General features: G+C 55.0%; 5 protein-coding genes across 5 annotated transcripts; 2 read left to right on the forward strand and 3 right to left on the reverse strand.

Moving 5' to 3' along the window:
* The first annotated feature begins 427 nt into the window (after positions 1-427).
* MYCTH_2300170 (uncharacterized protein) lies at positions 428-7578 on the forward strand. Its single transcript, XM_003661078.1, has 3 exons — positions 428-668; positions 741-1032; positions 1122-7578. Exons 1-3 carry the CDS (start codon positions 457-459, stop codon positions 7320-7322), a joined length of 6705 nt encoding a protein of 2234 aa, XP_003661126.1. The 5' UTR covers positions 428-456; the 3' UTR covers positions 7323-7578.
* A 2871-nt stretch (positions 7579-10449) lies between these two features.
* Positions 10450-11667, reverse strand: MYCTH_93342 (uncharacterized protein; the record flags this gene model as incomplete). The annotated part of the gene is made up of 1 exon (XM_003661079.1): positions 10450-11667. The coding sequence occupies one exon, from the start codon at positions 11665-11667 to the stop codon at positions 10450-10452; it is 1218 nt and encodes a 405-aa protein (XP_003661127.1).
* Positions 11668-13388: 1721 nt separating this feature from the next.
* MYCTH_2300172 (uncharacterized protein) lies at positions 13389-16336 on the reverse strand. Its single transcript, XM_003661080.1, has 2 exons — positions 15502-16336; positions 13389-15446 (listed from the first exon to the last, which is right to left on the reverse strand). The coding sequence occupies exons 1-2, from the start codon at positions 16269-16271 to the stop codon at positions 13727-13729; spliced, it is 2490 nt and encodes an 829-aa protein (XP_003661128.1). The 5' UTR covers positions 16272-16336; the 3' UTR covers positions 13389-13726.
* Positions 16337-16515: 179 nt separating this feature from the next.
* Positions 16516-17628, forward strand: MYCTH_2300173 (uncharacterized protein). Its single transcript, XM_003661081.1, has 4 exons — positions 16516-16697; positions 16749-17128; positions 17185-17286; positions 17381-17628. Exons 1-4 carry the CDS (start codon positions 16614-16616, stop codon positions 17448-17450), a joined length of 636 nt encoding a protein of 211 aa, XP_003661129.1. The 5' UTR covers positions 16516-16613; the 3' UTR covers positions 17451-17628.
* A 22-nt stretch (positions 17629-17650) lies between these two features.
* Positions 17651-18625, reverse strand: MYCTH_2300175 (uncharacterized protein). The gene is made up of 3 exons (XM_003661082.1): positions 18316-18625; positions 18140-18247; positions 17651-18085 (listed from the first exon to the last, which is right to left on the reverse strand). The coding sequence occupies exons 1-3, from the start codon at positions 18451-18453 to the stop codon at positions 17891-17893; spliced, it is 441 nt and encodes a 146-aa protein (XP_003661130.1). The 5' UTR covers positions 18454-18625; the 3' UTR covers positions 17651-17890.
* Between the last annotated feature and the right edge of the window lie 67 nt (positions 18626-18692).

Genomic DNA, 18692 nt, shown 5'->3' on the forward strand with positions numbered 1-18692 from the left:
TTGAAGGGGTGTAGCTCCGTAGAGGCCCCAAAATCTGCAAAAGGGGACTTGGCGTTTGCCGCTCGCAGTAAAAAAAACTGCAAAGGAGGACTTGGCGTTTGGCAGTGACAGCATACATAGGTACTGTACATCTACATACCTTACAAACATGTAATGTAATCCAGACGGAATTGAACTTAACACATGGACGTGCTCGGGGCTTGGGCTTCTATATTTAATGTGCTTTTGTTTTCTCTAGTCTGCAGCCTTTCTTTTTTTTTTTTTTTTCGTTCTAGGGTTGAGAAGCCAGAACTCCTGCCGCCCCGTCAAGCACCAGCGCGACGATAGCAGGCTTCTCAAGCCGACATGGAGCCCGTTATCGACGAGCGCTGGGCCGAGAGGCCGGCGTTCCTCCTGTTTGGAGATCAGTCGCTCAACTGCCACACCTTCCTGGCTCACTTCTTCCGCAAGCCCGCCATGGACCAGGGCCACCTGGCGAAGGCCTTCTTGCTTCAGGCCTTTCATCATCTGAAGAAACTCATCGACAAGATGCCCCCGGCCGAGAGAGCAATGTTGCCCGAATTTAGGACACTGCAGCAACTCAATGAGCGATACCACAGTGCCACGCTGAAGCACGCAGGCATCGACGCAGCTTTGCTGGCAATGGCTCAGATCGTGCACTATATCAAGTGAGTGCTTCCAATAACCAATATACCCTGCTGCTCGCACTTAGGCCGTTGTCTCTAACACTTACTCCCCAGTCACTCTGAAAAACACTGCGAGGACATCACACAGCCTCACCAGACCTTTCTCATTGGACTTTGCTCCGGGCTTTGGGCGTCATCCGCTATATCGGTGTCACCGTCGTTGCCGGACCTCGTCCATGTAGGGGTTCAATTTGTCCTATTCGCTTTCAAGACGGGCACATACGTCCACTCGGTTTCGCAACAGTTGAGCCCGGCATTCGACCGGTCGGAGTGCTGGACGTACGTCTTCTCCGGGCTGGAGCAGGACGATGTCGTAGCCAGGCTAGATGCCTTCAACCGCGTGTGTGTTAGTATCCCACCCGGCCGCCAGAGATGTGTATGTATGTGTCGGATAGACCAGTGATCTAACTAACCGTCGTCACCGGGGCCCCGCAGAACATCCCGCCCGCTTGTCGCGCATACGTGAGTGCGGTATCCGAGTACAACATTGCAATATCCGGACCGCCCAGCACTCTAGACACGCTGGTCAAGAACGAGATCTTGCCAGCGGAACCGGTCTCCATCCCCGTCCATGGTCCCTACCACGCGCCGCACCTGCACGCCGAGGTAGACGTCAAGGCTTTGCTAGACCTGGATAAGCCAGAGACGCGGGACGCACTGTACATGACAAGTCCTCGGTCACCCATCATGAACTGCGGCGCCGGAACGTGGTTTACCGAGACGGACACGCTGTCGCTCGTGGCCGCGGTTGCCACTACCATCCTGAAAGAGACATTGGACTTTACCAAGGTGCTTAAGGGCTGTGTCGAAGCTGCTCGCGAATTTAAATTCGAAGACAGGAGATGTCTCATCCTCCCCCTCGGTCCGACTCAGAACGCGGGAACGCTGAAGAAACTCCTCGAAGAGGAAGCAAAGTTGAAGGTGAAGACTCGCATGCCGCCGCCCTACTCACCAGAGAGTACGGCATCCACGGTAGGAAACCAGGGCTCGATTGGGAGACCCAAACTTGCCATCGTCGGCATGGCCGGCCGCTTCCCCGATGCCCCCAGCCACGAGGCGCTTTGGCGATTGCTGGAACAGGGTCTCGACGTGCACCGTGAGGTCCCCCCCGATCGCTTCGATGTGAAGACGCACTTCGACCCGACCGGCCAGAAGGACAACACGAGCCACACCCCGTACGGTTGTTGGATTCCGGAGCCGGGCCTCTTCGACCCCCGGTTCTTCAGCATGTCGCCTCGCGAGGCCGCCCAGACCGACCCGATGCAGCGGATGGCGCTGACGACCGCATACGAGGCACTGGAGATGTCAGGCTACGTCCCCAACAGGACCCCCTCAACGAGGCTTGACCGGATCGGAACGTTTTATGGCCAGACGTCCGACGACTGGCGCGAAATCAATGCGGCACAGACGATTGACACGTATTTCATCACGGGCGGCGTTCGCGCCTTTGGGCCTGGCCGGATCAATTACCATTTCGGATTCAGCGGACCCAGTCTCAATATCGATACCGCTTGCTCTTCCAGCGCGGCAGCGATGCAGGTGGCTTGCACGGCTCTCTGGGCCGGGGACTGCGACACGGCCGTTGTTGGCGGCCTGTCGTGCATGACGAACCCGGACATCTTTTCCGGACTCAGTCGAGGCCAGTTCCTCTCCAAGAACGGGCCGTGTTCCACCTTCGACAATAAGGCTGATGGCTACTGCCGTGCCGATGGCTGCGCCTCTGTCGTCGTCAAGCGTTTAGATGATGCATTGGCCGACAACGACCGGATTCTTGGTGTCATCCTCGGCACCGCCACGAATCACTCGGCAGACGCCATCTCCATCACTCACCCGCATGGCCCAACGCAGGCCATCTTGTCAACCACTGTTCTAGACGAGGCTGGCGTCGATCCTCATGATGTCGACTACGTCGAGATGCACGGAACCGGTACGCAGGCAGGGGATGGCACCGAGATGCGGTCAGTCACCGATGTCTTTGCCCCTGCAGACCGCCCAAGGCCCCACGACAGGCCGCTGTTCTTGGGTTCGGTCAAGGCAAACGTCGGACACGGAGAGGCCGCCTCCGGCGTTACCGCGCTCATCAAGGTCCTCTTGATGCTCGAAAAGAACCTCATTCCGCGTCACGTTGGTATCAAGCCAAACAGCATCATTAACCAGACCTTCCCCAAGGATCTCTCGGAACGAGGCGTCAACATCGCATTCCACACGACGCCCTTCAAGAGGAGAGACGGCAAGCCGAGGCGCGTCTTCGTCAACAACTTCAGCGCTGCGGGTGGTAACACCGGGATTCTGGTAGAAGACCCTCCGAAGCCTCCGCCGGCTAAGCCTGATCCTCGCAGTCACCACATCGTCACGTTGACCGGGAAGGCCAGGGCTTCCTTGCTGATGAACGCCGAGCGGCTCCTGCGCTGGATGGAACAGCACCCGGAAACGCCTGTCTCGCACATATCATACAGCACGACGGCGAGAAAGATGCAGCATTATTGGCGAATAAGCGTGACAGGTTCCGAGATTGGAGACATCCAGAAGGCAATTCAGAACGCCCTTGGCGAGGGCAACTTTTCGCCTGTCAAAGCCGAGCAGCCTAAAGTCGTCCTGATGTTCACTGGTCAAGGCACGTTCTATGCCGCGCTGGGCAAGGAATTTTATCGGAACCACTCGGTGTTCCGCAGGAGCATTGACGGCTTTGTTAAGTTGGCTCGCATGCAGAACTTTCCATCTTTCCTTGGGCTCATCGACGGCAGCGAGCCAGACGTGTCTCGGCTGTCGGCGGTTGAGCTGCAGCTTGGTTTGGTATGCTTCCAGATGGCGCTCGCCCGACTGTGGATGTCGTGGGGGATCAATCCCGCCGCCGTCGTGGGCCATAGCCTTGGAGAATATGCCGCTCTCGAGATCGCCGGCGTGCTCTCCGCCAGCGATGTCATCTACCTCGTCGGTTCTCGTGCGCAACTGCTCGAAAAGGCATGCGAACCCGGCACCCACGGCATGCTCGCCGTCACGGGTGCACACGACGCCATCATGGAGGCCATGGGTCGGCGGGCCCTTGGGCTCAATGTGGCCTGCATCAACGGGCCCCGTGAGACTGTCCTTAGCGGTCCGGTTGCCAAGACGTTGGAGGTTGCGTCGTTCCTGTCCCCTCGCGGCTTCAGGAGCACTCCGTTGAAAGTAGCCTATGCTTTCCACTCCCCACAGGTGGAGGTCATCATGGATGACTTTGAGAAACTCGCGCAAGGAGTCACGTATAATGTTCCCAAAGTCCCCGTCATCTCGACGGCCCGTGGAAAGGTGATTGTGGCCGACGAATTTGACGCCAGGTATCTCCGCGAGCATTCACGCAACACCGTCGATATGCTCGGCGGGCTCGTTGATGCTCAGAGGAACGGCACTATTGATGCCGAAACTGTCTGGCTCGAGATCGGCGCTCACCCCGTTCTTACGACCATGGTCAGGGCTACCTTTGGCACCACTACGGTGGCAGTCCCTACCCTGCGCCGTGATGAACCGTGCTACAAGACGGTGACGGAGAGCATTTCCACGCTTCATAGCCAGGGTGTCGACTTAGACTTCAACGAGTATCACCGCGAATTTTCCGACTCTGTGCGCCTCCTGGATTTGCCCAGCTACGCTTTCGACGAACGTAACTACTGGATCCAATACACGGGCGATTGGTGCCTGATCAAGCACAGAACAGCGGCGGCCAGCGAGTCGGAGTCGAAGCCTCGATGGCCGACCATTTCCACGACTTCGGTACAGAAAGTCGTCAAGGTAGAAGTCGACGGCGACGTGGCCACGGTGGAAATTGAGTCCGACCTCCACCAGGAGCAGCTCCGGAATGCCGTATCTGGCCATCGGGTCAACGGGGCCCCGCTGTGCCCATCATCTCTCTATGGCGATATGGCCATGACCGTGTGCGACTATGCCTACAAGCTGCTGCGTCCCGAGAGTCGAGACATCGGCTGTAACGTCTCAAACATGGAGGTCCCCAAGACGCTCATTCTTGATGAAACAGCTAAAAGTCACATCCTCCGCCTGACGGTGACGGCCAATGCAAAACTCGGCTTCGCCGACTTGACCTGGCACACGGGCGACGGCAAGAGGAAGATCAACCATGCCCACTGCAAAGTGTACTACGGCAACCGTGATGACTGGCAGAGCGAGTTTGACAGAGCCGCCTATCTCGTCAAGTCCCGAATTGACTTCCTTCAGGAGGCTGAGAAGAGGGGGAAAGCGTCAAAGGTTGGCCGTGGCCTGGCCTACAAGCTCTTCTCCGCCTTGGTCGACTACGCCCCGCGTTATCGGGGCATGGAGGAGGTTACCCTTGACAGTGCCACTTGCGAGGCGACTGCCAGGATTCGCTTCCAGACAACGGAGCAGGATGGTACCTTCTACTTCAGTCCCTACCACATTGACAGCGTCTGTCACATCTCTGGTTTCATCATCAACGGCACCGACGCCGTGGATTCCCGCGAACAGGTCTTTATTTCTCACGGCTGGGGCTCCATGAGGTTCACCGAGATTCCGGACGCCAACAAGGAGTATCGCAGCTATATCCGCATGCAGAAGATGAAGGATAGCAAGATGATGGCCGGCGACGCCTATGTCTTCGACGGCGACAAGATCATCGGCATGACGGGCGACATCAAGTTCCAATGCATTCCGCGCCATGTCCTCAACACGGTGCTTCCCCCACGAGGCGCACAAGCGGTTCGGACCCCTGCTGCTGCTGCTGCTGCTGCTGCTGCTGCCCGACCGCCCACCACGACCGCCGCGCCAAGCAAGCAGACAAGCAAGGAACCAAGCAAGTCACCAACCAAGCCGCCAAACAAGTCTGCGGCCACCAAGACGAAGAAGAAGGAGAAGACTGTGACACCCTCTAACATACGTACGGTGGACCAGAATCTGAAGAGCGTGGTCACGGCAGTCATGGACATCCTTGTCCGGGAGTTGGGCTGCAGCCCTGACGAGCTTGCTGACAACGTTTCCTTCAATGATCTCGGCGTTGATTCCCTAATGGGCTTGACGGTTACTGGCAAGTTCCGTGAAGAGTTGTCTTTGGACGATATTGACTCGGACGTCTTCCTTGAACACACCACTATTGGCGCGTTCAAGCAGTACCTGGCGAGATTCGAGTCTCGGCCGGGTCGCCAGGAAAGCGTGCCGTCTCGAGGCTCAGAAGTGTCGCCGGACGACGAGTCCCCTGAGCTTGACTCAGATTCGGACGTAACGACGCCGCCCGACGACAGCGAAACCCATTCATCCAAGGCCGGCGAACCGGCCGAAGCCCCTTCAGCTGACGAGGGTGCAAAACTGCGGGACACACTTCGCCGGGCCATTGCCGAGGAAGCAAAGGTTGAAGTCGAAGAAGTCCTTGCCGTGCGGGATCTGCCCAGTCTTGGCGTCGATTCTATCATGGGTCTGGCTATCGTTGGCCGTGTTCTCGAGGAGATTGGTGTCGCTCTGGAGAAAGACCTCTTCCTCACGAACACAACGCTCAAAGAGATAGAACGCGCCCTCGGTATTGAGGACTTGCCCAAGAAGTCTTCCAAAGCCAAACAGGAACCGAAGCAACAACAACACGAACAGGCACCACCCAGGAAGGAAGCCAGGCAGGAGCCCAAGCAAGAATCCAAGAAGGAAACGAAAGAGGAACCCAAGCAGGAGCCTAAGAAGGAAAACAAGAAGGGACCTGAAGAGGAGTCCAAGCAAGCCGAGAAGTCTCGGAGACAGACCGAGGAATCTTCAAAAACGGGCCCTCCTGTCAAGCAGCATCCGAGGATTGGTTTGGAGGAACCCGCCCCTCCAAAACCTCCTAGGCCCACAGAAATCATGGACGATTATCCACAACGCACGGCCAGATCTGTCCTTCTGTCTGGGACATCAAAGTGTTCCAAGCAGCTGTTCATGATTCCGGACGGCAGCGGCTCCGCCACATCGTACACGGAGATTGCCAAGGTTGGGGGTGATTGGCGTGTCTGGGGCCTCTTCTCTCCCTTCATGAAGACACCCGAGGAGTATGTCTGCGGAGTGTACGGCATGGCGGCAAAATTCATCACCGAGATGAAACGTCGCCAGCCCTCCGGCCCATATTCTGTTGCGGGGTGGAGCGCCGGCGGCGTCATTGCGTATGAGATGGTGTATCAATTAACCACGTCCGGCGAGGAGGTAGAGAACCTTATTCTCATCGATGCCCCCGCCCCGGTCACTATCGAACCGCTTCCTCAAGGCCTTCACGCATGGTTCGCTTCGATCGGACTGCTTGGCGAAGATTCTGGGAAAGATGGGGGTGAGAAGAAGGTACCGGAGTGGCTTCTTCCCCATTTTGCCGCCTCCATCACGGCCCTGAGCAATTACTATGCCGATCCCATCCCGAAGGACAGGAGCCCCAAGACCATGGCCATCTGGTGTGAGGACGGCGTGTGCCACCTGCCCACGGACCCCCGACCGGAGCCGTATCCGAAGGGCCACGCCCTCTTTCTTCTGGATAACCGCACCGACTTTGGACCGAACCGATGGGACGAGTATCTGGACGTGAACAAGTTGAAGCTCAGACACATGCCTGGGAATCATTTCACCATGATTCACGGGGAGCTGGTATGCCTTTCCCAAGATCATCACTTGAGGATGCTGCGATGTTAACTCACAGGAACGCAGGCCAAGCAACTGGAAGGCTTCATCAGGGAGGCCCTTATAGACGAAAGCTGCGACTGACCGTCTCGGCCCCTGTCCTCTTAGCAGCGAACCCGGAAGGGTGCAGACTGAAGCGTGTGTTTTATAGTTATTGTTACATCGTATATTTGATATACAACTATATTCTTCAGTGCTGGGCAATATGGTCAGAGATGGAAAAGTGCTACGTCGTCTTAGGCTTTGGTAATGGGTGCTAGAGTACAAGGTATAGCACACAAGTTATCCTTAGTAGTATATTTAGCTTCTTAGTAGGTTTAGATATTATATAACTAGGTACTCTATAATCTCTCTCTCTTAGCTATAGGTATAATAAGGGGTATTAACCCCTAGGATCCCCTAGGATTTAAATCTTAAATAGAAAGTTATAAAGGCTAATAGTACTTATATAAGCCTATATTACCAAGAAGCCAAACGTGAGAATCCTAGGAAATTCGGTTACAAAGGGACCTAGACCTCATTTTACAAGGTATAAGGGCCTATAACCGTCGTTTGGCAAGGAGGGTCCTATAGTGACTAATGGACCTAGGGAGGCTAAGCATTGCCTTATAAGGAGGCTAGACCGGGAGGCGAGGCCTCTATAGGGCTATTCTAGCCACTTTTCCTTTTCTTTATAATGTATTAGTATTCCGGATTAGGCGTTAAAGGCGGGACAGAGGTTTTCATCTGGCCTATTAGGTATGGTTTTCTTTATATATAACTAGAGAGGCTTTGGTATACTTATTAGTATAGTAGTATAGGATTAATAATAATAATAATAATAATACTTAACTATTTTAAAATGGATTCTTAACTAATTTAGTCTAATAAATATCTTACTTAAGAATAATATCTTAATTTTGATTTACTGGAACCTGAGGTATTTAAAGAGGTCTCTTACTAGCTTATAAATGAACTTAAAAAGGAGGTTGAATAGTAGCCTAAACTAGAGGTGCCTGAGGATGATCATTCTATAAGGGATTCTAGATCACTTTGGAATTGATTATAAACTATAGAGTAATTAAGCCGAAGAATCAATTCTGAATCGAATCGTATATTTTAGGCTATACACTATTGGTCAGATTACGTCACGTGATGCTCGGTTAAGGGGGGTCTGGTCAGGCCAAGTCAAGGGGAATGGCCAGGCTAACAAATACCTGTGCTCCGCCTGCGACTCGTCATCCTAGCCCATCCTATTGCTTCAAAACCTCCAAACATTGATTGCCATCTGAGACGTCGTACCTGACTCCGTAGGTTGTCAAAATACAACTAGGCGGCGGATCTTAGGAGGGAGGGTATATATCGAGTTTCAAAACCGAAGTGGTAGCGGTCAGGCAGTGGTCCCCGACTGCAAGGGTTTCAGCGGAAGAGGGATGTGTCAGTCGTCAATTAGTAAATGTACAATGTCTGTATAAATGCATAAATACCCTGACTGTGGTGTACACTTCGCGCAGCTCTCATCGAGGCCCACAGTAGGCATGAAGCTTCGCTTCGAATGCACCCTCGATTGTGATAACTAATTAGTTAAAGTAGAGAGGGAAAGAGCACTGCGGGATGCTAAGAGTGTGGCATCCAATGGGCGCACAGATTAATCTGGAGGATTAGCCGTTTAGATAGAAGTGAAGCTCCTTCCTTCGCTCTTCAATGTGTATACACATCTCAGAGACTCAGAAATTGAAGCTTCGCTTCAATTAGGTTATGTTGCTCCATCTATGACTTCGGAACGTTGCCAATCGCATCTCTAGCGCTTTCAGGCCGCTGGTTGATCCGCGGGTTTGAGGCTTTCGGAGCACTCCCATATGTACTGCATGCGAACGTCGGGCTATTCCTGCTCTATCGCTCGCCTCTGCTTGGGAGTGCTAACAATGAAACAGCAACTTAATAACTTGCATTTGTGGGAGACAGGGCTTCATTCTGAACAGTATAGTACATAACTTGGATTTTGCCCGTGCGCCTGGCCCTCGACTTAGTAGGGAAGTGGCGAGTCAATGCGCCTAGGGACTAACTATGATTGGCCTAGACCCCTCGCTCTCTTCCCGATACGGAAGGAGCAGTCGCAGGGGCCGCGCGTGCCTGGGCAACTTCGCTAGATGAACGCGTCAGGGACACATGATGGTCAGAGAGAGTCCCTTTCTGCTTTGCACATCCACTGCAGGCACAACACACGATCACCGAGCACAGGCACCAGGTGCCTGAACTAGGTAGGGACCGAGACGCAGGGCTCTATTCCTGCGCTTGAATATAGCGTCTTTACTGAACTCGAACGGTTGTGAGGCACCGTCTTCCTTCAGTCGATCACCCAAGAAATATCAGAGGCTAGGCGAGTAAGACAACGATTCTGACCATTATAGGAAGAAGCATGTGATAGAGCGCGATGTCTAAAATTCAGGTTCTTGAAGCCACGCAGCCACGGAATCACGTGTAGGATATGGGGCTTTCACATTGTCGGGCGCACTTTCCAGACCTCTCGCGGTTCCAGAAATGCTTATGCCCAACCTCGGCACTTGCGCCCCCACTAACTCAACGGAAAGAGGTTGACTGGACTGCTTTCGTCATATTCTGCACGCCATTTTTGCGTCTGAAACCGCGACGAATCACGGTGAACTTTGCACCGCTCGCCCCCTCAGGTTGTCGGCAGTGGTGTTCTAGTGCCTTCAGATGTCTGCCCTCGTTTCTGCGGCCATACGGCCCGGAGGCTACCGAATCGTTCAGAAGTTTTACTTTAGAAGGAACCTGATTGTTTGTCCATCACATCAGCTGTGCCAGGTCGCGCAGAGGCCTACGAACCAGGAAGTTGCGCGTTGAGATGTTAGATGGGATTGTTCTAATGCGGCAGGTGGCAAGTGTACAGCAAAACCCAATAAATTCAATCAGTAGCTTGTAGTGTCAACAAAGCGCTTGCTATTTCGTCTCTTCGTCTTCTCTAACGGGCTGAGAACAGAGTAAGAGATTTGAACAAGAACGCCAAACGCCGGCTTTTATTTTGGCCTAAATTTCCGTGGCCTTGCGACCTGTCTCCATGTTTAGCGCAATCGTATAGTGTTTTTCCAATTCACCACAGCCGAAACAACCAAATATACAAAGACGCAAAAGAAAAATATTACAGGCCCATATCCACCTCACCAGACCACGGCAAGTTCCCCTCTTCCTCGCCAACCCAATCCTGAATCTCCTCCTCGATCCCACCCGTTTCCTCCCCCGACTCGTCCGTCTCCCAACCGGCAATTACCCGGAGGTTCTTTGCCCGGTTCCAAAGCTCGACAGCCCCGTCCTGGTCGTAGGGGGCGAGCAGGACGGCGACGCGCTCGGCGAGGCAGTCGAACTCCTCGGCGTCGCGGCTCAACCGCAGCGGCAGCGGCAGCAAGGGCGAGGGCGGCGGGGACGGCAGCGCGAAGGGGCCGGAGACGACGGCGGCGGCGGCAGGGAAGGTGGGGTCGGGCTCGGGCTCGGGCTCTGGCTCGGGATTGGCGGCGATGCGGGCGACGCGCTCGTAGATGGTGTACATCTCGAGCGCGACCTCGTACGTGGCCGCGACGACCTCCGGGCGGGCGACGCAGCGGGGGCAGTCGACGACCAGCCAGCACGACCTGAGCGAGGCCGAGTTCTGGCCCAGCAGCGAGTCGGCCGAGTATGGGACCGCCGCGTGCTGGGGCGCGTTGACGAGCCGCGAGAGCTCCAGCGGCTCGTCGTACAGGTCCCGGTGGATCTCGCAGCCGAACCGCCGCAGCCGGGACTGGGACGGGGGCACGGGACCGGGCGGGCGCGGAGGGCCGGGCGCAAGCGAGATGGAGGCGGCAGGAGCTGCAGCAGCAGCCTGCACGAGGTTGGTTGCCCCTGGGAAGGGGCCAAGGGTGCCCCAGGCGAGGTCGGCAGGATTGGCGCCGTGAGTCGCAACGCCAAGGGGACCGGACATGGCCGTCGGGGGCGCGGGGAAGCCAGGGATGGCGGGAGGAGCGGCGGGGATAGCCACTGGTCCTTGAGAGAAGGAGACCAAGGCAGGGGCTGCCACTGCGGGGAACGCGGCGGCCGGGACAGCAGAAGGGGCGGCGGGAGGGAAGGCGGCAGGGACGGCGGCGTTGTTAGCCCCCCTCCGGACGGGTCGCTTGGACCGGGTAAAGAAGCATTCCACGCTGGGGCGTGTCATGCACTGATGGCAGGGCCGGGCCCTGTCATTGTGGCCGCTGCACTTGACCTTCATCCCGTAGCAAGGCTGGCAGCTCTCCTTGACGGGATGGTGGGAGGGGATGCCGTCAACTTCAACCACCTTGGGCGCGTAGTTGAAGTTGAGGACCCCGGTGAAAGTGATGTTGGAAGCCATGGTGTGCAGCAGAGAGGAGAATCGTCGTGTACCAGGCCAGGATTATGAGTGTAAGATCTTGGAGGAGATGACCACCATACGACGGGAGATCAAGAGGAGAATATATAGATGACTCTAGGGGGGGCAGGGAACAGTTACCCATACCTTCTGCGGCTCATGCACACCGCATACACCAGACTCACGGGGAACTTACGTACACAACGCGGTCGACGACGCGGATGGACTCGGCACACTACAGGCCTTACGAGGCCGGTTCAAAACCTCGAGCACACTGCATACATACCTGTTCTGACACTGGGCAACTGCTCGTCGGTCCGTCACGTCTCAGGACTTCGGGGCAAGAAGCTCTTCAGCCGGGGTTCCGCCGGCTCAAAGTTCCTTGGGTGGCAAGGAAAAGAGAAGCAAAGCCGCGGGGAGTCTGCTCTGAAAACTCGCTTCGGGTCCGCAAGTTGGCCATGGCTTGTACGAGATGACGACAGTCTGCTCCCCAGGACGCGATTCCACGCGTAGAAGACACAAGAAAAAACACGCCCTCCCGAGCCACGAGAGCATTGGCCCCTGACGCTGCTTCCAGAGACTTGCCGCACGCACACACACACACATACACACACGTACGACTTGACCCTAACTGACTGACAGTGACGGAAATGGGAAAGCTTCGCGAAATTTGCGCGTAGCGAGGACCGAAACTGGCCCATATCCGGACTTTCATGCAAGCCATTGTCCAGACAACGGCCCCAAGGTGTAGTGACCGCATTTTCTGCAAGAGTTTCGTCAGGGAATTACACCAGCGGGATCTTACTTTACCGTCCCCGAGGATTTAAAAGGACCCAGCCGGGCGTAGTATTTGAGAGCCTCCACTCATGATCCGCTCAAAATCTTATCACATGTGAACTAATGAGCTAATTAGGCATAAGAGCCATTTTCTCTTTCCTTCGGTATGATGCTTGACCTCTGACGGTCAACCGGCGAACGACATGATGTCTATCTCGGCAGAGCAAACCATCTAGAGTCATAGCAGTCCCCCCGCCGAAAGAAAAGACCTCGAGCTTTATCTTCCCTGGCCGTCCTACGGCGCTTAAGGGGGTGATAAGGGGGGGAGGAGTTAGAAGGGCAGGCGCAGCCGTAGAAAGCAATATATTGTCAGAAGAAAACAAAAAGAAAAACAAAGAGAAGAACGATAGGGGAGCGCTAACAAAACTACAGATATAGTTACAATGTCACAGATAAACATTCTACTTATATATTATTATTATTATTATTATTATTAGTCCTATACCACTATACTAATAAGTATACTAGAGCCTCTCTAGTTATATACAAAGGAAATTATACCTAATAGGCTAGATAAAAACCTCTATCCCTCCTTTAATGCCTAATTTAGAATACTAATATACTATAAAGAAAAGGAAAAGTGGCTAGGATAGTCCTGCGTTGTGTGTATGTACTCTTCATTGTAGTTGAAACGGACAGCTGGCTGGCCCAATGGCCTGCGAGCTGACAATCAACAATATACGTACTGTACGTATTGTATGTACTGTGCATACATTCCGAGGCATAAGGTAAAATACACACGCAAGATATGTCTTGTACAGTGCATAAGGTATAATCCGTATACAGGCAGGCACGTAGTACATTCCCGTCTGCGAATATACAGTGCGGACAAACTATATATGTCAAGCAGGCTCCTCTAATTGCCGTGAGTTCGTAGAGAGGTATGATATACGAATAAAATGTATGTATTGTATGTACCGTACCGTACATGCTATTGTCACGCGTGTCAAGAAAATCGCCATGTCATACCTCGCCCATGCGCAAGTCGACCTGCTTTTCCCTATCAGGTACCATCAGAGCCCTCCGAGTTATGCCCGCTCAGAGCACCTTCTAATCACCCACTCAACGCCACCAGATACCGGATTTCATGACACCATTACATAGGAACATCAACTCCAAATAATTCTCTAATCCCCTTCATCCAGAATCATCCAACCTGATATCAGCACGGAACCGCCGCCCTCCCTGTTCCTTGTACCCCTTTCCCCAACCCCCATGCGCCGGCTCAGAAAGTACACTCCCTCAAACGACCACCTCTCCCTGCGCCGCCAACAGGGGTATACTCCACCCACCTCGCGACGCCTCTCCGCCCGCTGACGAGCACGCTACCGGGGTTCATGACATGGCATCCCTCATAGGTGACACAGAACGGCGGCGCCGTCGTGTCCACCAGCACCAGCGCCGTCGGCAGCGGGTACAGGTACAGGGCCGACGCGTAGTCCCAATGCACGGGGCGGATAGCCTGTCGGAAGGGCGCGAGGTAGCCCTGGTCCAGGAGCGTCTTGACGAGCCTGCGGGCCGCGAGGACGTCGTAAGGCAGCGCCGCCTCTTTTCCTTCTTCTCTCGGGGACCGAGGTTGCCGGGCCTGGGTGTTGTCGTCGAGGTCCATCGCCTCGAGGTTCGGTGCCAGCGGGGAGGAGGGGGTCGGGTTTGCTCCGGACATGGTGACGTCCTCTGTTTGGGAGGGTTGTGGATCTCCGACGGCAGTGGCAGTGATTGCGGTTTTGCTTTTTAGGCGGACCGAAGAGCGGCGCAGGCGCGCCGAAACGTCGTCCCGGAAGAGGACGATCTCGTGGTTTGGTCCAAAGAGGGAGATCCGGCTGGGGTTGGTCGTCCAGATGGCCTCGCCACCCTTCCCTTCGGTAGTAGACAGCAGCCCTGCTTCGGCGTTGGCTGCGGCAAATACCCGTTTGATACGGGAAGTGAACAGATCTGGGACGGGTTTCCTCGGCAGCGGGACCGCGGCGCCTCCCGAAAAGGCGGATACCCACCCATCGTTGTCCCCCGGGACAAAGATGAATGTTGCAGTTGTCAGGAGCGTGGGGAAGTCGGCAAGCGTAGAGGCCAGAGCGTCGAAGTACTCCTTGTACTCTATGCTCCCGCCGCTGCCCCCACGAGCCATGACGGCGTGGGTAGTGAAGTTGCCGGAGAGAACGAACGCCATCGGTGTCGACCCCTCGGGGTCGGTGGCATAAAGGGAGAGGATCTTCTTGAGAGCCTGCAGGCTGCGCGGCTGGTCGAGATTCAGTTCGCCCACGATGACCACGCGGCCGCGCCCAGGACTATCTGGATCAGCCAACGCCGGTTGCCGCACCAGTCTCTGCTCCACCTTTCGCATCCGAGGACCGACCGCTCGGGCGCTGCCGACGCCCAGAAAGTCGATCCAGCCAAACCCGCCCCCGATTGTATGGTCTACTCCGCCGTCCAAGCCGCTCACTCCCAGTGTCGCTCGCCGTTTCTCACAGGGTGGTTGTCCGATAAAGAAGCCCTGAAAGCGGCCGCCAATAGTTCCTCCCACGCCGCTGCTACCACTTAACCCCTTGCCTGTCGTCTCTTCGTCTTCCTCGTAAACCCCATCGATCAGGACGATCATGCCTGGCGTGAACCAGGCCGAGTCCTCTGGTATGGCCACGGCGTGAGACAAGTCAAGCCCGATAGTCCCTGTCAGGTCACTAATCGCCAAGTTGCCCGTGGGTAGGATGACCAGCATCCCGAGCAGCATGTGATTGGTGCCGTGCCGACCTAGAAGGTTTGCCACAGGGGTTATCTTGTGCGACTGCATTGTCGATCCGCTCCGACGCAGCGCCGTGAGTCGGGCGCTCGTTACGGCCGACGTTTGGAAAGCTTCGTTGCGGAGCAGACGTTGGTGGATCGCGTTGTACCTGTTGCGGAACGCCTCGGTCTTGTGCGAGGCTGGCGGCAGGAGGGAGGGTTTAGAGGCGATCCTGTCTGCGTTAGCATCAATACTCGTCTTTGAGGCAGTGTAGTTAGTAGCCGTACTTCTCGAACTGCTTCTTTGCGACATTATACGTGTACCGGGGCTGTTCGAAGGCATTGATAACCTTCATCCACCTTCTAACGTCCTGCAGCTCCTCTTCATCTGGCTCCTCGTCGATCTCGACGCTCGACATGCCGAAACTGGTCTGGCTATCATCTCGTGTGAGCGTCGTTGTCGGCCTCAAGCCCAGTCGGGTCTTGGAATGGTTTGGATCTTCTGTCGGTTCCAGCATTAGACTGTTCTGCCGGCTCAAACCTCTCGGCCCACTCATTATTTTGCCGCCGCTCATGTTCCCCTCTAGCGTCTTCAAGATGTCCTTCAGCTCCGGACTCGTTCCGTCCACGATGACCCCCCCATTGCGATTCTTCCATGTCCGAGCAACCTCCTCCAAAACCTTCTCCGCTAGGCCCTCCTCCCTCCATCCTGAGCCACAGTGTCTGCCAATAAAGGTTGCGAGTTCTTGCAGTGCCGAGGATGTCAGCGTCAAACTATGTTTCTTGGTAAAGGTTCGAAACGCCAACGGCCGTAACGTGGCAGGGGGGAGGATTATGGGAAGAACAGCTGCTTTTGCAGGTGCGGGTGGTTGGAATGGCCTCAACGGGTGCGCCGGCGTTGCGAAAGCGGGAGACGACGATGGGATGGCGCTTGAGGGAGCAGCGACTTTAGGTCCAAAGAAAGAGGGTGGCGGTGGCTTTGCCCTCTTGTCCCCCTTCCCTGGGCTCTGCTGTTGGTTATTTCGAGGGCTTTTCCGTGGACTCTGTATGGGAATCATTTTGCCGGCGTTCTGTTGAGTTTTGGGTTTGGTGATGTGGATGAATCTTGCGTCTGTCCTCGGCGACGCGTTAATGACCTTGAAAGGGCGCGTCGAGCGCGTCTAGTGTATTTACCGTAGCGGGGCAGAGACACGGTGCGGAGCGGGGGGGCAACAGGGATGTTGATTGATTGCGGCAGCGTTCATTTGGCTTTCCGGCAGGCAAAATGTGGAGCTCAATGGGGCTTTCTAAGCTTGCAAAGTACGGATTACAGACATACCTAGGCCGTGTTAATCATGACCGCATCGTCTACCAACATCCCTCGATCGAGCAGTTGACTTGCCGGATACGCAGCAGTAAGGATGTTTACCAGACGGTTATTCCACGCAAGAGAGTTGCGCAACTTCTCTAGGACTGTCTCAACATTAGCTTCGAATCCTAGCATAGTATGTCTCGACAACGTTGCAGATGGCAATGCAGTATCTAATCCTGCGCAGAAAGTCTTCCCAAACCCTCAACAACCCAATAGCTATCTGCTGTCCTATCTCGACACCACACCCCCAAACCCCTCCCTTGCCATCGGCACGACCACCGCCGTACCGCCGACGCCTAACTCCTTCCAAAGCAATCCGCGCTTCATTTCCATCCTCAACGATGTCCTCGCTAAGCACGCCGCCGACGACCCAGGGCTGAAGAGTCAAGCGCGAGCGTTTGCGTCTCCTGGTGGCTTCACCTTCATACAGGCGAGAAATCAGCGGGGTACGGGCACCGGGGCGGGTGGTGCCAGTGCCGAAGGTGGTGCGGGAGGTGCCGGGGTGGGCGGCTGGGTGCACCTGAGTGATTCGAGGAATCCGCCTGACTTTGGGAGAATCGCTTGGTAGGTTTAACGAGCCTGAAGAAGTGTTGACTCACGACTGACTCGTTTCTGCCCAGGCCCGAGGATATTTTTGGCAGCGTGGAGGTTAACGGCAAAGGGGAAATCATTGGCAATTACCAGGCCAGTGGCACGTACCGGATTGTGACGAACCAGGGAATGTGAGATGTCCCAAATTTCCTCCCTCCCCGCCTTCCCTTCTCCTTTCCTGCGGTATGTTTTTGGAGTGTTTTCTGACTGACCGGGCTGTTTTAGTCTTGGCCTGAGTCCGTTCTTGCAAGAGAAGCTGATAGCCAGGCTTCGGGAGGAAGAAAGTAAATCATGATAAATTGGGGTTGTTCAGTTGTAAGATATGCTGACGATATGATAATGTACATACGATTCCTAATTGCCGGCTGCCAACGCCGCCGGAAGTCAGTATGAAGAAGCAAGGTAACATTCCAGCCCGCTAGACCTTTACCATTAGGCTCTACAATAGAGGCTCGAACAACCTCCCTTGCGGCGGTTTACTACTATGCAAGACTAGGTTGGCTCTGCAGCGGAAAAAAAACCGAAGATTGCTTGTAGGCAGCACCGACTTGGACAGCTTCATCATGGTGATCTCAATAGTGCAATGACCAAAAGCATTCGCAGTCAATTCTCATCTGGTATTATATGCGACCTGACCGGCGTCCCTTCGCACCGATTGAACAATCAAACCCCGGAACCGACGCCCAAAATGCAGAAATGGAAATAAGACGCATTGTAAAATAGCTTGGGTTTCCCTCACTCGTCATCTTCCTCCTCGTCACTCGTGGCATCAATGTTCGGCTTTTGCGGCTTCGCGCGCTTCACCACAGAGGCGCCTGCCTCAGCTGCCGGTATGCTGCCCACATCGTGGCCCTGAGAGCGGAGTTGTTCATTAAGCTCCGGGATGACCCGGAGAAGAGCTTTGTATTGCTCCAGGGTGAGTGAGATACCCTGACGGCTGTTAGAAGCCTGCAAGTTTGGACAGCTTAGAGACACCAAACGTACCTTCTTCCCTGGCCTCAGCTCGCCATCTGGGGCAGTGTAGTACTCTCGAATATTGACCAAGGTGGAGCCCTTGAATTTGGAGGAGCCGATGCGTCGGTTGTTGCCAATCTGTTGTCGATTTAGCAACGCTTGCCACGTTCTAGGGAAGGGGAACAGAACAAAACAGGTCAACCAACCTCCCAATACGGATTGCCCTCCGCATCCGTGCCTTGCTTCAGGTCCTTCTGCGCATTCTTCTCGCCCTTTGGCTTTTTGGTCACTTGTTGCTCTGCGTCGCTCTCAGAGCCGGCCTGCCTTTTCTTGTTGTAAGGCATGATGGGCGACCTCGTTAGGTGCCGAGATTACATGTGCCGTATCGAGATGAGTTTTCAGGATGCGGAGTATTGTCTCCTGGCGCGAAACTCTTCCGTCGATACCTCTCAGTGGTGAAACCCGCGCTTTGTCGATAAGAGAACGCGCTGGCGCCCTGACGTCAGGAGATTCCCGCCTTGGTTGCCGCAACGCGTTCGCACGTGATACTGGGGAAACGGGTCCACCGGCAATCAAACCAAAG

The sequence above is a fragment of the Thermothelomyces thermophilus genome, chromosome 2 (genome assembly GCF_000226095.1).
Source record: "Thermothelomyces thermophilus ATCC 42464 chromosome 2, complete sequence".
NCBI lineage: Eukaryota > Fungi > Ascomycota > Sordariomycetes > Sordariales > Chaetomiaceae > Thermothelomyces > Thermothelomyces thermophilus.

Excerpts from the sequence above, each read along its gene's own strand:
- MYCTH_2300175 (XM_003661082.1), bottom strand. The coding sequence starts at position 18,453 with ATGCCTTACAACAAGAAAAGGCAGGCCGGCTCTGAGAGCGACGCAGAG. Across the intron at positions 18,248-18,315 it reads AGGGCAATCCGTATTGGGAG|ATTGGCAACAACCGACGCAT; the intron begins GTTGGTTGACCT and ends AATCGACAACAG. Across the intron at positions 18,086-18,139 it reads AGCTGAGGCCAGGGAAGAAG|GGTATCTCACTCACCCTGGA; the intron begins GTACGTTTGGTG and ends AACAGCCGTCAG.
- MYCTH_2300172 (XM_003661080.1), bottom strand. The coding sequence starts at position 16,271 with ATGATTCCCATACAGAGTCCACGGAAAAGCCCTCGAAATAACCAACAG. Across the intron at positions 15,447-15,501 it reads GCAAAGAAGCAGTTCGAGAA|GATCGCCTCTAAACCCTCCC; the intron begins GTACGGCTACTA and ends TAACGCAGACAG.
- MYCTH_2300170 (XM_003661078.1), top strand. The coding sequence starts at position 457 with ATGGACCAGGGCCACCTGGCGAAGGCCTTCTTGCTTCAGGCCTTTCAT. Across the intron at positions 669-740 it reads CAGATCGTGCACTATATCAA|TCACTCTGAAAAACACTGCG; the intron begins GTGAGTGCTTCC and ends CTTACTCCCCAG. Across the intron at positions 1,033-1,121 it reads ATGCCTTCAACCGCGTGTGT|AACATCCCGCCCGCTTGTCG; the intron begins GTTAGTATCCCA and ends GGGGCCCCGCAG.
- MYCTH_2300173 (XM_003661081.1), top strand. The coding sequence starts at position 16,614 with ATGTTTACCAGACGGTTATTCCACGCAAGAGAGTTGCGCAACTTCTCT. Across the intron at positions 16,698-16,748 it reads TAGCTTCGAATCCTAGCATA|AAAGTCTTCCCAAACCCTCA; the intron begins GTATGTCTCGAC and ends AATCCTGCGCAG. Across the intron at positions 17,129-17,184 it reads GACTTTGGGAGAATCGCTTG|GCCCGAGGATATTTTTGGCA; the intron begins GTAGGTTTAACG and ends GTTTCTGCCCAG.